This window comes from Berghia stephanieae, chromosome 8 (assembly GCF_034508935.2).
Source record: "Berghia stephanieae isolate SIO BIC M18660-M18661 chromosome 8, UCSD_Bste_1.3, whole genome shotgun sequence".
NCBI classification, from domain to species: domain Eukaryota; kingdom Metazoa; phylum Mollusca; class Gastropoda; order Nudibranchia; family Aeolidiidae; genus Berghia; species Berghia stephanieae.
The window spans coordinates 14,310,464-14,328,578 of record NC_088367.1 but is presented as its reverse complement, the minus strand read 5'-3'; the positions used below and the strand labels follow the sequence as shown (position 1 = coordinate 14,328,578).

Genomic DNA, 18,115 nt, shown 5'->3' with positions numbered 1-18,115 from the left:
TATCATATCTTCGTTTTCAGTTCTCAACATTAATTCTAATTGGGGCTTAGAGAAGAGGAAACATTGAGAAATTAAATACATGCAAATTACTCTTTTTATTTTTTAATTTCACCTTATAAAGAGTAAATAGCAAACAATGATTTTAGATTTATTATTACCTAATGTTATGTCTAGAGCTTTCAGTTAGTCAAAAGTTTGTTAAGAATAACATAGTTAAAACAATGACAACTTTTCAAACCGTTCTCAGTTTATCACTATATTTTTGGTTTCGCTATTTACAGTTTCAGCAGCTTTCACAGCATTCAAACCATATCCAGTCCAAAATTGCCAACCTCTTTTTTTTTCTACTTCTATTTGAAATACAAGCTTAACTCTTTTGCTACATTTGTGGAATAAAAGGATATGCCAATACAAATCGAGTCAGCCTTTTCTTCTCATTAGATGGAACGTCATGAAAGTAGACAGCCACACCGGAGAACAGAGATGACAAATCCACCTTCTTCTTTGTGGTTGTTGACATAGAGAGAGATGTAGATGAAGAAGAAGATGCGGTTACGATATTTGAATTTGATGGAGTACTTGAGGAACTGTCGCCCTTTCTTGGCACTGTGGAGAATAGAAATATAAGAGTTAAAGAATCTAAAGAATGATGATGGCAAAAATGATAATGATGGTAATGTTTTGTCTGTTTTAAAAAAAAAATTCAATGCAGTTGTAACACTTTAAAATCAGGTCAGCAGCCGCAGTAAAAGGAAGATGATAGGAATGTCAAAAGATGATAGATCTAGATTTTTCGCTCGAACATTCATGCATGCACGGAAAAGTTAAACAAAAAGTGACTAAGTGTAGTAATGAACAGAAATGTTTATGATCACCTAGGATTCCTACCTGGACACACACACTCATACACAACACACATAAATATATATATATATAGACAGTTTGTATTTGCTATTATCTCACATAAGAGAAAAGAAAATGGCATGTGTTATATATCTTAATGAAGTAAACAAATTTGTCTTTCTATTGATGTATCGCATGCCTTTTTTGACACAAATGAGGACCAGATGCGGACCGCCAAACTTGTCGCTACCAAAGTGACATTTTGTAAACGCGCACCCAAAAGATAAATTTCAGATATTAATTTCACATAAGCACTGCTACGCAGCAGTTGCCATACCAAATGTTCAAATGTCACGTGGTTTCAAAAGCTAACCCCTTTGCACAAAGTTGATTGACTGAGATGGGCACATGAACACCAGGACTGAGATCAGAATATCAGAATAGGACTGCGTTCTATTTACAGACAGATTGCATTTTGAAGTTGATCCTAGAGACAAATAGATTTGAAATTCGTGCTATCGACGTTAAGGTGAAGGTTCCGATGACAAAAGCATCAATTGAAGTAACACATCGAGGATATGAATCTATAACGTTGTGGGGAGTGATCATTGGTGGTAGAAAAACTTAGGTAATACCAAAGGCTCAACTCAGACCTATACATCAGCAATATTCTTGAACTAATCGTTGTCCCATTTATTCGGGATTCGGTATATATATATATATATATATATATTATATATATATATATATACTTTAAGCTACTTTACGTATAGATCTTGTTTAAAGCTGATGAGGATGATGATGATGATGATGATGATGAGGATGATGATGAGAATGATATTAGGACATAGCCTTCACCTTTCATTGGTGTCAACGTTTGGGTAGTATGTGCACCATATTTTCTCTTCACTCCTCCTTTTCTTGGAAAATAATATCTGTGGAAACTTCGTCAAAGAAATATTTATCTCTGCCTTGTTACCCTCTTTACAAAAATAAATATTAACATTTCTAATCAATATTAATACTCAAGTGTATGATATAGATAATTTTGTCGAGCTTTACAAAACAAAACTAAGTTCTTGTAATTATAAGAAAAATTCTCCTTCAAATTTTGTGATTTGTGAAACAAATCTGAATAAGAAGAATGTTGTTTGTATCGTAATGGATGTGACAATTTTAAAACACAAAATAATGTAAGTTTTTGCTCTTTGATGAGTTTGATACAATTACTAAAAGAATAGAAATGTCAGGCAGGTTTGGAGAGCGGCAAGATTGTGTTCCAGCGCTAAAATAAAGATTTTAAAAAGTGGTGTCTTGGGCGTTTTGCTCTGTGGATCAGACTGGTGGGGGTGGGGGGGGGGGGGTCACGGAGGGTGTGGTCCAAGGCTTGGGGTGTTCCAGGGCAGGTCTTTGGGATATTCTGGTCAGGCACGGTCTCGGGTGGTTGGGGCATGTCTGTCGCGGACCTGACGAGGCGCTGATAAGGAAGGCTCTGCGATAGACACCCCAAGGAAAGAGGAAGCGAGGCTGCCCCAAGGAGACTAGGAGACGTAGCATAGAGAGGGACCTAGAGCGGAGGAGTCTGTCCCTCAGGTGGCCCCAGGAATAGCTGCTGACAGGACTAGGTGGAGATCCCTTGCAGAGGATTGAGTGAGTGAGTGAGTAAGTTTGATACAATTGATACAATTACTAAAAAAAAAAAGAATTGTTTTAAAAACATGAACTGAAGGATACATATAAGTTGGGATGCCTTTGGCTGAAAGATGCTTGCGTATTAATCTCTCTGTGGCATACCAATTAAATTGTGGGGTATCATGGCCGATTCTAGGTAAATGAACGCTAGCTGGAAAAGATTTTTTTTTAAAAGCATAGGAAAGCATAGAAATTTCAGAACAAATATATCTCAAATTAATTCATGAGCATTTCTCTATATGCTTAAATTTATCTATTTCTATTGTGATAACAACTCAATAATTACACTCGAACATGAAATATTAAACAAGTGAATAATTTAACGGGCATAGTTAAATTTTATTTATCATTATTTATTTTTTCATGAGGAGAAGTCTTTCACCCCATGGTAAATTCTGTGTTTGTGTGTGTAGGTGAGTATGCATCTGAGTGTAGATCTGACAATGTTTATGTCATGTGTGTGTGTGTGTGTGTGTGTGTGTGTGCAGTAATAAGTCTATTCACAAACAATTGTTTAAAGTTTACTTCTGTTGGGTGAAAGAGCAGCTGTCTAGCATCCAGATTTGCCCTTGTTTGACCATATTTATTTAGTTCTCCGATTAATATCCTTTTGATCTTACCATGTTTGTCCCTAGCAGCGACAAATAATCTTTGCAGACCTTGTTGAAGTGCTGTCAGGTCAATGCCAGAAAGACGATTATTGCGATCTCTGTGTTGGGCAACCAAAAGTGCCACCTGAATTTAAAAATGTTAAGATAAGTAAAATGTAATGCAACAACCACAATCTGGCACTATCTCAGGGTTTATCAAAGACTGAATATTTACTTAAAAGTCTTTATTACATATTTCTAAAAAGTAGTCTTTCCAAACCATTAGGACCATGGAGCCCGAATTAATCACGGTTTCCACTGCATTTCTATTGCTTGCTACCCTTTGGATAGGAGGCTAGATTTTTGCAAAGTACTTTTCTTCAGATCTACCCAGCTACCTAATCACTGCTAGGTAGACATGGGGGAAGACATGATGTACATTTATTGAGGAGAATGAATGTAGATAGTTAAAAATCAGAACCCCCCCCCCCCCAAAAAAAAAACCCCAAAAAACCCCTTACATTTAGATGATCTTAAATTTAACAAAATGCTGGATAGGACGGTGATGTTAAAAAAATGAAAAAGGCTTCTCAAATCATTCATTCATTTGAGAGTACTTCAAAATCCAAACTTACATGAAAGGACAAATCTACTTACCCAAAACTTGTTTTCATCAGCATTTCGACTGTCTGTCACGTGAACTAGATGGCAATCTCCAAGACTGAGATCTAAAAAAAAAACAAACAAAAACAATTTCAAAAATCCCCAAAAACATAAAAAATCAAACAATATTGTCAGCATTAAAATTAACAGGTTATTAGAAACAACAATAATAACAAACAATCCAACTTATGAGGAGGAAAAAAAACTATTATTGTCTCTGTAGTTTTAATACAGAAAAGTATGTTTACTGCTGTCTCTGCCAAATAAATTATCTGTTTTTTATCTGAGGGTATAATATATAATGATATGTCTCTGAATAAAAGAATAAGTCTAACCATCCATTCTTCCAGCCATTTCGTATCCATCTTCCACATTGCTGCTACATGATGATAGAACAGTAAATACTCCACCTTTACCCCAAGACCCAGAATCATCTGAAATAAAAGGAAAATGTTGGAATTTATTACTGTCATTCTCAACTTCTTTTTCATACAGTATAACTTGAATGCCGTTTTTGTAAGATGATACTTTTTGTTACTGCCTATAGCCAGGTGTTCATTGATACGCATGGGTCATGTTTGTTTTTAAGGGTCATATCAGCGCCAGAAGAAAACGGGATAGTAAAAAGTTCTAGAATTACAATAAAGCATCCAAGAAAAGGGAAGACAAAGGGGAATTAGTTCAAATAAGAAACAGGTGTAGATTCCAAAGGCACACTATCAAAGTACTTACTTAGTTTGAGATCACTAAAAGTCTCATCCAGACACAAGCACAGGTCCCCGCTAAGAGGAACACACTCAAATGTTTTACAAATCATACATAATATAAAGAAACATAATGCAGTGCATAACAGAGAGATGATTTACAAGGAAAATAATATCATCTCCCAAAACTCTAACTAAACATTTGACTGTTTCCCTCCCAGCCAGGATTTACGGCCTGGACAAAACCAAGTAATCTCATTCCAATTCCAAGACAAAGATAGAAAGCATGTTGGAAAACAGATATAGGTAGGTAAAAGACACAGTCAGTACCTCCCTGCCCACGCATGGGTCAGAAATTTGGAATAGTCTCATTGTCCCTGACTTTATTACAAGACGAGAGGCACTCTAGATACCAACAGTTGTAGTATGTTACTACTTTTCTAGTTGCATCAATTAATCAGACATATTTACACCCTTTTTTTTTTTAGTGAGAACTGAAATAAAGAGATAAAATAACATAAAATAATGTAAAATTTGTTCAACTATATTTGAGTTACAGCCAAAATTTAAGAGACATGCTAGTTAGAGGTTGAAGACATGCTTATTTTCAGTCAATGGCGGTAAATTGCCTCCACTCTTTGGAGTTTGGTATACCTAGTTTTAGGCTTTCTCTGCATTTGATAAAAGATTAAAACTTGTAAGAACTTTTTAAGATTTATCTTAGGCTTATCCTTATATTGCTGTCAGCAGTGAAAGGGAGGTTAAAATAACAATAATGATGATGATATAATATCATTATTATTATTATTATTATTATTATTATTATTATGGATAATAAGAAAACAGTCTAAGTTGGGACGGCTCGGTTCTCAACAAATCGTCCCAATTAAGCAGCAGCTATGAAATCGAGAAAATTTTCAGATTTACCATAGTCTATTCTCTATTTTTCCAGACTTGTGACTGGTAATGCAACTTCTAATGAAAAATCCCTTTGCATGTCAGTTTGCAACAACATTTATCAGACAGTGACATTTCATATCTTAATGAAAAATAAACAACACCTTTATCTATCTCGAACAATGCGAGACAAATCTAACTGCACAAAACAATTAATGAATTTGCCACTCATAACAATTGAATCAGTAAGCAATAGATGTAGAATGCATTGTCTACCCATTCGTTTCATTGAACAAACAATGGTCTGTGGTAGTGACAGCCTCGAACAAAGCCATCACTCATTATCATTATAATCTCTTGACAATGCTCATTATCCATCGCACCAATGTCATGCGAAACTAGCATGTTGACCATTGACCCATGACCATGAACGTAATGATGGCAGTCGATAGACACAAACAGGGGATACAGGTAAATTCTATTGTTCACACCTCTGTGATGAAAAGTACGGCCACACACCCAGCTGACCATACCGTTAGACTAATTTGCATCTTATAAACCATAAATTTGGATTGATTGTAGACAATGAAAAAGCTCTTTAATTAGCAATGACTATAAAAAATGTTTTTTTCTCTTTTTGGGGAAAATTTTTGTCTGAAATCAAAGCCCTATCTCCACTGAGTAAAAATGTTTTTGAATTTTGAAATTCCATTCATAAATAAACAAGTTATGCAGTTTCAAAGGTGTCATTTATTTGGATGACCCGCAAAGAGGAAAAAAAACGTGAAAATATGGGACGCTTTTTCGGCATTTTTTTCGAACTTTGGTTATATCTTGCGTAATAAGTGGATTAAAATATTGAAATTTGCCAATTTTAAGGCAAATTTGATAGAGAATATGGTGAAAACATTAGAAGAGTTCTAACTTATATATAAACACACTCACACACAAATACAGAGAGAGAGAGAGAGAGAGAGAGAGAGAGAGAGAGAGAGAGAGAGAGAGAGAGAGAGAGAGAGAGATTTATTTATTATTATTTTTAAGGGTTTTACGGCGCTTGCAACACATTTAGGTTATATCAGCGCCAGTAAAAAGGAAGAAAATGGGATAGTAAAAAGTTCTAGAATTACAATTAAAGCACCCAAGAAAAAGTAAGACATAGGGGAACTGGGAACAAATAGGGATCAGATGTAGATTCCAAGAGCATACCACCAATGCACTTGGTTTGAGATCACCTATAAGTCTCATCCAGACACAAGCACAAAATCCAACAACGAGGAATACACTCAAATGCTTGCATTATACATTAAAAATAACAAATATAATAACACATAACAGAGAGATGATTTACAAGGAAAAAAATATCATCTCCCAAAACAATAACTATGCATTTGACTGTTTCCATCCCAGCTCGGACTCCGGCCAGGGTCCGGCCAGGGTCGGGACAAAACCGAGCAATCTCACACCAAGACAAAGACAGAAAGCAAGTTGGAAAACAGATATAAGGGGATAGAAGACACGGTAAGTACCTCCCTGCCCACTGTTGAGGTAGGGAACCCCACCCAGTGAGAGAGAGAGAGAGAGAGATTGCGTACGTAAACAAAAGAAATATAGAAGAAAAGAGAAATTGGACAAGGGGACAAAGGTTACTGATAAAACGTGACTTGGAACACAATAATTAAACCCATGCTGAGATTGTAGATCATATTGCAATCGAAAACTTTTAACATTATAATTTCTTAAATTCTTGTAAATTAAACAGTCAAATTATCAGCTGTTTATTGAACCCAAACGCAATGGCAGACGATAAACACCCCTCTGCCAGTGAGACCGCGCAGACATTTTGACTTGTCATGAACTTTAAAACGAGGTCAACCAATCAGAAAGCGCTTTGCCACGACTCGCTCAGCCGCTGTTTGGTGCCAAATCGTTTTGAACTTGTGATTCGGGCTGTAGGGGGGCAAAATGGCTTTGTCTTTTACAAATGAAGAGCAAATTAGGATGGTGTTTTGTAAAATACGGGAAAAGTACTCGTCATATTCATATGAAATTTTACAACCTAAAAGAAGAAATGTTCATGTATTACCTTGTCAGCGACAAAACCTACACGCCCGGTAGTTTTAGAAATATTTTACTCCAAAGAGTAAAAATCTATTTTTAACGGTCTTCTGTTAATCGTACGAGTTTTGTCGCTTGACATAATCTAAAATGACCTTTTTTCTAACTGTGTGCCAACTTTCAGTCATATTCATCGATAAACAGCGTCGTAATTAATTTTTTAAAATAGCATATACCAAACGGCTTCGTCCCATATTTTGTCGCGAATTTGGGCACTTCGTGAGCAAAAAAGAGGCCCAAAGATTTGTGCGGGATAGTCATTGCTACTTTAATGGGGACGGTCATTGTCAAATTTTGTCCTCATTAAGCAGTGGGCCATCCCAAGTAAGTGGCTGGGAATTGGAAAGGGTATGACTTTTTATATAGAAAAAATTCCGTTCCCAAGGAATCGTCCCAATACAGTGGCTGTCCCAATTAAGCGGCATCCCCGATACTGGCTTGGACTGTAATAATAATGATAATAATAATAATAATAATAACATTAATAATAATCACAAATATAATAATAATAATTACATTAATAATAATAACAAATTTATAATAATAATAATAATAATAATAATAATAATAATAATAATAATAATAATAATAATAATAATAATAATAATAATAATAATAAAAATAATAATAATAATAATAATGATAATAATAATAATAATAATAATAATAATAATAATAATAATAATAATAATAATAATAATAATAATAATAATAATAATAAAAGAACACACACCAACACAGTGAACAACAATGTTATCATATCCTGTGGTTTGTTTAGGCTTAGTCACATCTCCTAATGCATAATTGATGGGCAACTTCTTCCTTTGCATTGGTCTTTTTCTTTCTCCGGTCAACTTCTTATCGTCATCATCATCAGAGTCAGAAGAGAATTGGCCATCCTCGTCGTCGTCCTCTTCTTCCTCTTCTCCATCACTGGCTAGGAAGACATTCCTTGACGTATAATTGTTTTCCTTCCATAGCTTTTCCCTGTTTATAAAACAAACAAAAAAAACTTTTAAAACATCCTAAATTCATTTCCTCCCACTAAAAATGGTATACAGGAGTAAGTCAGACTCATAATATTGAATTGAACAGTAAAAAATGGCCAGCAACATTTTAGAAATTTGACATTTCTGCAAATAAAAGAAATGAATTCGATATAACCAGATTATTTTGACTACGAATTTTTAATTTGGCTAATTGTTTAGTTTTCATTAAAAAAAATAAATCTTTAATGTGCTTTGGTATTGCAGGCTTGAGGAATATCCTGCCTAGGCCCAAAGGCCAAAAGCAAAGATCAATGCAGACAAATGTTGTACAAACAGAGAGCTGCTGAAATAGGACGCCAGACAGACATAAAGCAGAAGTGTACAATTAGGCAAAATACACAAAAAAAATGTTAAAGTTTAACGGGGTTTTTCCCCTTTCTTGAAATGACAATGTTTTACCATTTAATATATTTAGAATTCCCAAGTTGATGAGTTGAATGACCACCATTTGCAATAACCAACAAGTTCTAGCATAAGGCATGAGAGAGAATGGTCTTTCGGTCGAATGCTTATATAAATTTCAGTGATAGTGTATACTTGAAATGGTTGTTGCATGATAGTACTAGGTACTATATTGCAAGAAATCTCCTGAGTATGGTGTAATGTCATTTGATCAATGGACCAAGTTTTCAAGCATAGTCTAACTAGTTACACAGTGTAAGCATAGTCTAACTAGTACCACAGTGTATGCAAAGTCTAACTAGTACCACAGTGCAAGCATAGTCTAACTAGTACCACAGTGTAAGCATAGTCTAACTAGTACCAAAGTGTAAGCATAGTGTAACTAGTACCACAGTGCAAGCATAGTCTAACTAGTACCACAGTGCAAGCATAGTCTAACTAGTACCACAGTGCAAGCATAGTCCAACGAGTACCACAGTGTAAGCATAGTCTAACTAGTACCACAATGCAAGCATAGTCTAACTAGTACCACAGTGCAAGCATAGTCTAACTAGTACCACAGTGCAAGCATAGTCTAACTAGTACCACTGCACAGTGCAAGCATAGTCCAACTAGTACCACAGTGCAAGCATAGTCCAACGAGTACCACAGTGTAAGCATAGTCTAACTAGTACCACAATGCAAGCATAGTCTAACTAGTACCACAGTGCAAGCATAGTCTAACTAGTACCACAGTGCAAGCATAGTCTAACTAGTACCACTGCACAGTGCAAGCATAGTCCAACTAGTACCACAGTGTAAGCATAGTCTAACTAATACCACGGTGCAAGCCGCTTTATTCGAAGAGCATTGTTAGGCAGAAATCATTCCAATGAAATGACCTAAATGTCGTAAGCCCTGTAAAAGCCTTAAAAACAAAACAGACCAAGTGAATTGAAGACACATAAAATCCTGTTTCGACATAAATTACAACACATAATAACATTTTTTAAATAGTTGTAATCAATGCCACATTAAAAGAAAATGATCCATTGCATTATAATACGAACTCTAAATAATTATATGCTATTCTCAAGGACAGTCAAAGGTGTTAAGTATAACATGTGACCAAATAATAGGGAATGGGTGGTGATAGCCTTGGCGCCATTTTTAATTATTGGGCCAGTTTGTTCAATTGAAGATACGGGATGGTTCTATTATTGTTTATTTCAATAAGGATCGTTATAATTTAGATATTTACGAAAGAAAAAAAATTCTGACATTCTGATGGTCTGAAATTGTTCCATTTTACAGGCATGTATTCTAATTAACCAGTAGAAATTATATAGTAAAAATTCTATGACCTACAGATCATTCAAAATATCAGCTTGCACTGTAGTACTAGGAAACAAACTAGCAAAACAAAATGGAAAGAGTAATGTACTTTTTCTGTTTCTGTTTTTCAATGCGTTGTAACTTTCTTTCCTCAGCCAGTTTTGCCTTCCTTTCAGTAGCCTCTTTCATCTGTAGAGGTTAAATCAAATCCAATGTTTATAAAACTGATAGATACACAATTATGCTTTTGGTTGTATTGAAGCAAAAGTGAAAAAGTTTTGAAGTAAAATCTGTTTCATTGCAATAAAAAATTACTTTTTTTGAATTTATATCATGTCAATGTGAAATGAAAAGCTATTCCTGTCACCAAGATTACAGTTGACACTAGAGCTGGGTCGATTATCGCTCTATAAGAGTCTTGTGAGCACCGATTCTATAACAGGGCTGTCTTCCGAGCAGCGAGCGGCTCACTTTGGTTTGCTGAAGTTCGCTGCTATGGCAAAAACAAGACCCTAGAAGTCGCTTTATGAGCTAGATTCTTCGTTTCATGACCTAGATGTCTCATTTTGTGTGCATAAGAGTGTAGTGTACAGCACAGCAAACCGCTTGCCAGTCAGAAAAAAACCCCCCAAAAAAACAGCGAAGCCATGTTTTGATTTGATGATGACGAAGATGACGATAATGATGGTGGTGATGTTGATGATGATGATTAACAATAAACCGAAAATACTATCGAATCAATACACACATTTATAAATCATGTCGCCATCAAAATGATTCTTTGAAAAATAAACCCAGCTGAGTGAAGACAATGTACCAATCTTTTCACTCATCACACGTCTAGGCCTCTCCTGCCATCAACTTCCATCTCATCCCTTACTTCGACTTCCATCTCATCCCTTACTTACCCCTCCCACATCACAGCAACACAAAAACTCCCTGCTCAGTTTGTTAATGAATTGTTTCTCTCAAGTTCAATTCAAAATCAAGATACCGGGTTGTAGGTGTCTAATGAAAAGTGATGCCTACATCGAACAGTCTTACATCAGAGTCATAAGTGAGACACATTTAAAAAAGTGTGTGTGTGTGCTGTTCATTGAATCAAACTGAATCATAAACAAGACATCACAGCAAGTGGGTGTGTGATTCAAAGCAGCACAACGGCAAATGTTGAGCGCATGGCGCAAGCGTTACTCGGTTGGTTAGTGCAATAGGAGGGTAATTAACAAAATTACCTGCATTGGGTTTTATACGGACTCAGAAGCAATATTTGGAAATTTAGGCAAAGCATTTTTGTTTACAGGTTTCTAGACTTTATTTAAATGTTTATTATTGGGTATCTGTTTCAAATCGAATAGTTCAATTAAATGTTCGATGTATTGCTTTCCCGATAAAATACTTCAAGTGTCAAAATGTGACCCTCCGTCTCAAAACGGTATTATGTCGGGATGATTCAGGCCCCAAAAAGTGAATTTAGAGATAGATTGATGAGAAATTGGACTTTAGAAGATTTTGCAATGCAAGAAATAGTCTTTATACTCCACCATAAAGTACATAAATTAAACCTTAGTTGGATATTTGTGGCTATGAATTCAATTTCCCTTACTGAGTGAATCCCGACATAATACCGCTTTGATACGGTGGGTCACAAATGTTCTGGTGTTTCACTACAGCTCTAGTTGACAAAACATTCAAAGTCTTAAGTAATGATCAATAAAACAAAAAATCATATCCCATGAAAGAAAATATTAGATGTATACATGGGTTAACTTTTCCTACTTTAATTCTCCGCTCTTCCAGTTGCTCTGCTGTTAATTGTTTCCTTGGTTTAGGCAAAGCAGAGGGAAATAATCCTGCAACACTTGTCCCTGTTCTTCTCAGAGTTTTCTCTCCTACAACTGCCGATTGCAGGACCTCCTTTTCCACTGAAATGAAATTGATTTCATCAAACCATCAAATAATCTAAAGAAAAAATAATCTGCTGCTAAGTGTGTTTGTTTTCATTACTTTGATTACATTTTATCTGATAATGTGACTTATTAACGAGAATCTTATGATAGATTACATTTTTCCTTGTAATCATAAAGAAAAGAAAATCCAGAAAAAAATGAAAAAGAAATAAAAGAAGAGAAAATATTATCAGCAGCTCAAAGTTAAATAACAAATAATTTGTCACATAGTTACAAAATCAAACCCACAAAATACTAATTCATAAACTTCACATCAATTCAAACGACCAAGTAGTTCCTTTTTTTTAATTAAATCATATGCTTAATTTTTTTTTGTCGTTTTTTTGTTGTTGTCAGAATAGCTTTCATATTATTAGACAATATTTATTATACATTAATGAATCTGAAAATCAAAGATCTTTTACAGGGTGACTGCCGACTTATTACCCCTTTTATGGCAAGGATCTATTTCTTCCAAATTCCATTTAAAAAAATCTAATTATAGTAACAGATTCTTCCTTTTTTTATTCCTTACTAATAATTCTACGAGAAAAGCGCATATGAAAACTACAGTTTTGGCTGAAATTGGATCAATGATTCCAAGAAATTCTCTTCCTCTGAGTTCATTTGCCACTGCTTTCATGTAATACCTAGACCTGTAAATGAGCTCTATAAAAATTGACTGAAACTGAAACTCTTCGTAATTCGTCGTAGCGGTACAATCCAAAGAATCAAAATGAAAGGTAAACAGCAAGCTCACTTGAGCAAAGCAATGGCAGAAAACTAAATTGCGAGGGAATTAATTAGGCTACTTACCATTGTTCCTTGTAATTAGGTACCCAATCAGTGAAGAAACTTAGAAACGGTCAACCAGTTTGTTTACAACATGAGGTAATCGAGATGTGCTTGTAGCAATCATTTAACTTTCGATTTGAAGGTGTCTACATAACGAACTTCCGGTGTTTCGAATTTTTCTTTCTCATACTTTTCCTGTCCTTCAAGTAAATGTGGTCAATTTTGGCTTAGACGAAACAGTGAAATTTATCGCTCGGCGGCTCAGTTAAAATTGGCTACGACAGGTTTCGAAAGTGAAAAAATAATTTCATGAAGGCTGTGTGAAAATACACTGGGGTGTGTTCAGACACGGCAATTCTAAAAAGCGTCGTCGCTTATTTGAATTTGACGAATTGACTGATTTCAGTTAATTGACTGAGAATTTACAGGTCTAAATACCTTTAATAAGTTGTTCAAAGGCTTTGATGTCTGCTGCAGTCGGTTCCTTGGAGTAATCAGTACCTTCAAACACGTACATACTTTGGCTTTGAGTACTTTCTACCTCCATAGAATTGTCTGGTTCCTGAATTAAATCATAAGAGATGAATAATTCTTTCAAATATTTCACTAGAGCATATAAATTAAATACTATCGCTAAGTAAATGAGTATACACACTAAAAATATCTCAAATGTTGCGCAATACTCTTTGGGTTATTTTTAACGAAACATTTTACCAATATGTTACTATTAAAGAAAATATGAATATATATATGGAGCATTTTAATGGACACACCATGCTCAATGCGCTCACAATGATTCATTCATTTCCCCACAATGTTGCTCGTTAGGCATCCTGTTTGTACCACCAGCAGTCTTATAATACCCATCACTTCACCAGACAGGTTGTCAATCACTCTCACATTGAATGGGATCTTTTGTGTAAAGTACCTTACCAAGGAGATATTACCAGGGCCAGAATTTTCGATCATTGACATTCATACAATTACTAACAATACTAAATATCCCTTGACTTTGTAATTGACAAGACACCTAACCGCTGAGCCAAAGATGCTACACCATTAATAACAAAAGAAAATGTAGGTCATGAACTGATTAACTACAGCTAAATAATTCAGGAATAAACTCATACTTACTTGTGTATTCTGTGTGGGCTTTTTCACCATGGTACCATTACTGCCGTCATCCACCACCCATCTCCCTTCCTCCGATCTTCCAAGAATGCTCTCAAAGTCCAGCGTTTCATCTGACTTGGATTCACTGAGCAGCTCATCAACGCCAAATTTTAAAATTTCCTGAAGCTGTTGTATTCAGAAGAAAAAACATGACACCAGTGAATGAATTTATAAAGTTTTAGATCAACAGCGTTTCCAACAAAATTGAGATTATATAAAAGGCAAAAGCTCTTTTTATTTTTAGACTCCTGATAGCTCAACTGGTAGAGCATCCCTCACACCAGTACCAGTCTCAGATTCATCAGAAGTTTCTTCTGATCCCTTCTATCCACTTAACTGTAATTGAATAGCTGATTATGTTAGACCTGATAGAAATTCCTTTTTGATGGACACGCGCCTTATTAAAAGGGAAGTCAGCAAAAATTGTCACTATCTGATTAACGATGCAGAAGCCAAAATATACTCCTCCTCCTTGAGCTTTGTGGCTATAAATTATAAATACCTACTTTTTTTTCTACAATCTTTAAAAAAAAATATCCATCCATTTGATGGTGTTATTAGGCAATGTAACATTAATTATCATATGTATGCTGATGATACACAGCTTTATATGTCAACTAAACTGGCGCTTGCAAATGTTCTAGTCTCTTCCATGGAAAATTGCATTGAAATTGTCAAGAATTGGCTGTCTGAGAAAAAACTGAAATTAAATGAAGAACATACTGAAATCATGTTCTGCAAACCAAAGAAGCTCACAACATCCATTCAAAACAAATTAATTGTGATTAACAATGAAATGATCAATGTTGCAGAAATAAATAGAAACATATACGCTTTCAAAATGACTTATCCATGGCAAAAACACATTAAAATCTTTGTAAAATATTGCATTTCGAACGTATAAAGATTTTACAATTATCAAAGTTTTTAAATAGTACTGCCCTAAAAACTCTTGTTTCATCATTTATATTTTCTAGGATAAATTACTGTAATTCACTCCCTCATAACATTCCAATCTATCTCCTTCACAAATTGCAGAGCATCCTGAATCATTCTAAGAAACAGGGCTAGAGATCATATTACACCCACGTTATTTTCACTTCACTGGCTACCTGTTGATTTAAGACTCAAATACACAATTGCTGTTCTTTGCTTTGACTGTATCAACAAAACGGCTCCTTCATATTTATGCAACCTTATTTCATTGTACTCTCCTCCCAGAACTTTAAGATCTCGTGATCATCTCCGATTAACTGTTCCAAAAAAAGGCTCCAACAAGTTTTCTGATAGGTCTTTTTCTCATGCTGCTCCTTCTATTTGGAACTCTATTCCACAATTTCCTTAAGAAAATGCAATACAGAAGCTACTTTAAAGACAAATATCAAGACCTATTTTATAAGGAAATATTTGATAGATTAAAATCAGTTTCCGTTTATAGATTGTTTTTCATGATATGAACGTCTTATTTTGTGTATGAACTGTTATTGTAGCTTTGATGTTTGTATTGAAAAGGTGCCCAGAGCTGTTTGTATCTGGAATAGGCGTGGTATAAATGATCTACATTATTATTATTCTATTATTATAAGCTACAAGATCAGCCGTTATAGCTCAAATTTCTGACTGGCTTTTGATCCCTGTCCTTCCAAGCGGCTTGTGACTTTGTCAACAATGTGAATAATGTTAATTAAAAGTATGCTCCACTTTGATGCAGTGACAGACAATAATATTGGGTCATTCCAAAACAATAAGATAACAATGACATGAGTAATCTTTTCAAATCTGCTTTCTTTTTAATACAATACAGAAAGGAAAACATTGTCACATTGAGCTCGTCCTCAAAATTCCAAGCGCAAACTTTGAAAATTGATGAAGATGAACCAAATAATCGAATAAGAGTTTGGGAAAAAAGCAAAGGTAGAGGAATAATTTGGAAATTTCTCAATGAAACATTTTGATTTATTTCAAATAGCTCTCACTGACCACTCTCAACATTGCTTGACTTTGTTATAAGACAATACAAGTGGTACGAATACAGGGACACCACTCGTGATTACCTGCATTTAAAACTACGATAAGATTTTTCAAAAATTGAAGACCCTTTTAGGGATTCAACATTTTAAAACTTTGGGTTGAAAGTATGATATTTTGAAAAGAAAAACAAATTACTTGGCCACTTGTCTCTCCTCCAAGAACTCTTTTGTTTTTAGACGAAGTAGCAAAATGACCACTTTCAATGACTTTTTCTGTCAGTCGCAGCTTATCCTCTGCTCGCTTCAAAATAATTTCTTCAACTGTATGACGTCCGATGAGCCGAATGATTTTCACTGGTCTGGATTGAAACAGTGGATCAATTTTCAGAAAGGTAATGCTTAGAAGATATCAGTTGGAAGTGGTTATTTAATAAAATAAGACAGAGTCTAAAAATTGATTCTTATGGTTAAAACCACAAAACCATAATTGCTTTTTTTCCTGTCAATGTAGAGAAAACATTGTGCTTTGTGTTCTAAGAAGTCAGCGCAAAGTTGAGTCCTTGGAATAGCGCCTTACAGTCACCATTGAAGGTCTTACATGTTAAATGTTGGCTATTGCCTATTAAAGTGCTTTAAGCACATTTAGTGGATATTGCGCTATTTTAAAAAAAAGTTCATGTGTCATAGGCATTGAAGCCTGAGACACAATGCACTTGTCGCCTCTTTTAATGAAAAAGCTTACAGTTATTTATAACTGTACATAAATAGTGAGAATAATAATAATGCTAAAGAAATTCAGTCTTGCTGATGGATATTATACTTAAGGAGGAAGAGCGAGAAAATGAAGGCGAGGAAGAAAAAGGAGAAGAAGAAGGGGAGAAAAAGAAGGAAAAAAAGAAAGAAAAAAGAAAGGCAAAGAAGATAAAGAAGAAATAATGATAAATTTCAAATATCAGCAGTCCCAGTTTATCGTGAGTCCAAAGGAAAACATCAAATCACAAAGTTAGAAGCTTAACAAGACTGCATTCATTGTAATTGACATTTTAATAACCTAGCAGTCTTACCTATCTTGCCCGATTCTGTGAGCCCGAGCAGCTGCCTGAAGGTCGTTCTGAGGATTGAAGTCACTGTCTACAAATATGACAGTATCTGCTGATGTCAGATTGAGACCTTGACCACCTTGAGAGAAAATAGAAGTACTTGTAAATTTCTTAAAATTGCTCAGTGATTTATTTGTCTAAAAATGCATGGCACTTATTGTAAAACTAAATGGCAGAAGCCTCTTATGGTTCTCACACTACTATGTTATGGCAATCGACCCAATCAGCAAAGTCCGGTCCGCATTTGTGCACCGTCGCGAACCCGCCCGGTAGCATCGTCACAACACACCGTTCAACTAGATGCTCTGCCGTTTCGGGTTCTTGCCCACATTGGGTACATGTAGGACAGGTGGAAAGTCCCCACTGATGAAGCACACTTGCTGTTAGGCAGCTCCTCTTACTGGTATCAAAGCCTGCAACTTCTCACCAAGCTTTGTACGTAAATGGCGTAAATACCTTCTAAAAAAAAATTTAGTGATTTATTTTTTTTTCAACTGTATTGCTTATTTTGCAAAACTAAATGGCGTGTATATTTCCATTTTCTTTTTAAAATTTAGTGATTTATTAACCAACAAATGTATGTATCGATTATAGCAAAATACTAAATGATATGTATAATAATAAGAATACACATCTGTAGGTAAATAATTCATTAATTCATTTTATTAATGTATTAGCAATATAAATGATATTAGTAATCATAACTATCTGTACAAGTGTAGCGATTGATTTATCTATGGATGTTTAGACTTAATAAGCAAAACTAATAATATTTCTCCTCCGCACAAATCCCCAGATAGGTAGGGCTCTAGACAAATAACATCAACAGAGGGACATACACATCCCCCTTTCACAC

The 18,115-nt window shown here is 35.0% G+C and overlaps 1 protein-coding gene across 6 annotated transcripts in view; it reads right to left on the bottom strand.

Annotated features, from left to right (window-relative positions):
- LOC144978213 (chromodomain-helicase-DNA-binding protein 1-like) overlaps positions 1-18,115 on the bottom strand; it is a 60,435-nt gene that overhangs the window by 8,306 nt on the left and 34,014 nt on the right. For 3 of the 6 annotated variants that reach the window (XM_078924000.1, XM_078923998.1, XM_078924001.1), the window contains 13 exons: positions 17,224-17,338; positions 16,356-16,518; positions 14,151-14,315; positions 13,455-13,578; positions 12,052-12,197; positions 10,382-10,461; positions 8,241-8,494; positions 4,124-4,222; positions 3,783-3,853; positions 3,156-3,270; positions 2,578-2,686; positions 1,702-1,778; positions 406-606 (listed from right to left, as the gene is read on the bottom strand). In XM_078924000.1, the coding sequence (XP_078780126.1) occupies positions 406-606; positions 1,702-1,778; positions 2,578-2,686; positions 3,156-3,270; positions 3,783-3,853; positions 4,124-4,222; positions 8,241-8,494; positions 10,382-10,461; positions 12,052-12,197; positions 13,455-13,578; positions 14,151-14,315; positions 16,356-16,518; positions 17,224-17,338 (1,719 nt within the window). Of the gene's footprint in view, positions 1-404; positions 607-1,701; positions 1,779-2,577; positions 2,687-3,155; positions 3,271-3,782; positions 3,854-4,123; positions 4,223-8,240; positions 8,495-10,381; positions 10,462-12,051; positions 12,198-13,454; positions 13,579-14,150; positions 14,316-16,355; positions 16,519-17,223; positions 17,339-18,115 lie in introns of all 6 variants that reach the window. The other 3 variants (XM_078923999.1, XM_078924004.1, XM_078924003.1) reach the window with 1 other exon arrangement.